Source organism: Elephas maximus, chromosome 8 (genome assembly GCF_024166365.1).
Source record: "Elephas maximus indicus isolate mEleMax1 chromosome 8, mEleMax1 primary haplotype, whole genome shotgun sequence".
Taxonomy (NCBI): domain Eukaryota; kingdom Metazoa; phylum Chordata; class Mammalia; order Proboscidea; family Elephantidae; genus Elephas; species Elephas maximus.
Window position 1 is genome coordinate 8,830,312 of NC_064826.1, and position 1,885 is coordinate 8,832,196.

At 52.1% G+C, this 1,885-nt stretch overlaps 1 protein-coding gene across 1 annotated transcript; it reads right to left on the reverse strand.

The window, feature by feature from the left end:
- Positions 1–692: 692 nt before the first annotated feature.
- TAS2R3 (taste 2 receptor member 3) lies at positions 693–1,667 on the reverse strand. The gene has a single exon (XM_049894602.1). The coding sequence runs from the start codon at positions 1,665–1,667 to the stop codon at positions 693–695; it is 975 nt and encodes a 324-aa protein (XP_049750559.1).
- Between the last annotated feature and the right edge of the window lie 218 nt (positions 1,668–1,885).

Consider the following 1,885-nt stretch of genomic DNA (forward strand, 5'->3'; position numbering starts at 1 on the left):
GACTACTGACGTTAAATAACTTCACCATTGGCTGGGTTGGAACCTAGAATCCAAGGTCCTGATTCACATGCCACGGCTGTTCATTACACAATGGACGTGTGGAAGCTGGGACCTGTGAGAACTCCAGTTCCTGCATAATTCATCATTAGTTACAATCACAGCCTTCACTCATTGAGTACTTTGTACAACATACTGCTGAGCGTTCACACACAACATCTCCTGGCTCTCTAGTACCCTCTGGAGTAGACACTGTAATCCCCACTGCACAGATGAGGAAAAGAGCACCTGGCAGGTAATTAGAGTAACACACCAAGGCCAAAACTCCAGGCTGTTCACACCCACAGCTGTGGGGCCACCAAGCTTTGCCCTTTCCCTCAAGTCCACTTCACTACTTTATTTGCACCAGCTTACCACCATCAGTGTGAACTTTAGTTTGGAACTAGTGGTCGGCCTCACGATGTTGAGTTGAAGGTTATTCAAATACAACTCCGTGTCTATAGAGTGTGTTCTTACTGTTTTCCCCTCTCCAGAGAACGGCAGAGACAGAGGCCATTACAAGTGGCTTTCACCTTGGATCAGGTCCCCAGGCAGGACCAAAGACGAGCAGCCCATGTCCTTCCCCTACTGATGTTACAGAAGCGGTGCCATGGAGGGTCAGGAGGAGGCCTGTGGCTGCAGCCTGCGAAGGACTCCTAGGCTCCCCCCTGGCCCTCTGCCGCTCTGTGGGGAGAAGGGCCCCCGGACCCAGGCTTCAGATGCCCAGGCTCACACCGGAGCAGCTCCACAAATGCCTGCTTCAGCTTGGTGTTCCCCAGGATGAGAATAAATGAGTGGCCTGTGAGGTACAGCATTGCAATGGTTTCTCCAGTCATCATGACCGTCTTGGTTTTCGGAAGGAAATAACTGGATGATATGATTAGAAAGGCAAGGAAGTAGAGCAGGAAGAGAAAGAGGAAGGAGAGGATGATTTTCATGGCCCTCTTGTGGGCCTCGGTGCTGGGGTCTCTGGAGCTGGCCCCCATGTGCTGTATCTGCCGCGTGTGCCTTCCCAGGGAGAGGATAAGCAGAAAGTAGGAGGCCATCGACACCACCGAGGGAGGGAGGTTCCACAGAGTCCCGAGAACATGGAGCAGCTTGTATCTTCTCTTCTTTCTGATGTGTTCTGTCGCGTTCCCTGTGCCGTTGATTCTGCTGAAGTCAGCGTAGGCCTTAAATTCACCGATCAGAGACATGGCACTGCTGCAGGACAACAGCAGTGCCCCCAGCAGCATCCACATGACCACTCTGGAGACCCTCCACTTGAGCCAGAGGAAAGCAGGGTGGGAGAAACTGGCAATCTTCAGGCAGTAGAGGACACCCAGGCAGGTGACAAGCCAGATGTTCAGATGGTTCATAAACATCCAGAAGACATCAATCGCCTGCATGACCACCCCTGAATCATGGTCTTTGGGAGAGAAGATGATCAAAGCACCATCCACCAGGAGGAGCCACAGCAGCACAATCCTGGAGAGGGCCAGACTGGTGATGATGAAGTCAGACAAAGAGATTCTCTTGCTCTTAAACCAGCCGCTGCCATTGACCAACCCAATGAAACCATTCGCCAGCAGCCCCAGACCGAACTGAGCAAGGGACAGAACCAGAAACACATACTCGGCGAGTCCCAGCATGTCCAGTCTGGCAGCCCTGGTCCTTGTCCTTTCTGTTGGTGTCCAGCCTCCTTGCTGATGTGAAACTGCTCTTTGAATCTGTCTCTTCACTGAGCCTCTCTTGTCTCTGCCCAATTCAGTCCATCATAGAGCACAGCTGAGTGAGTTCTCTCCGGCCCGTTGCGAGTCTGTCCTCTTCACAGACAGCGTGGATCATCACATTCCATCTATGATTACAA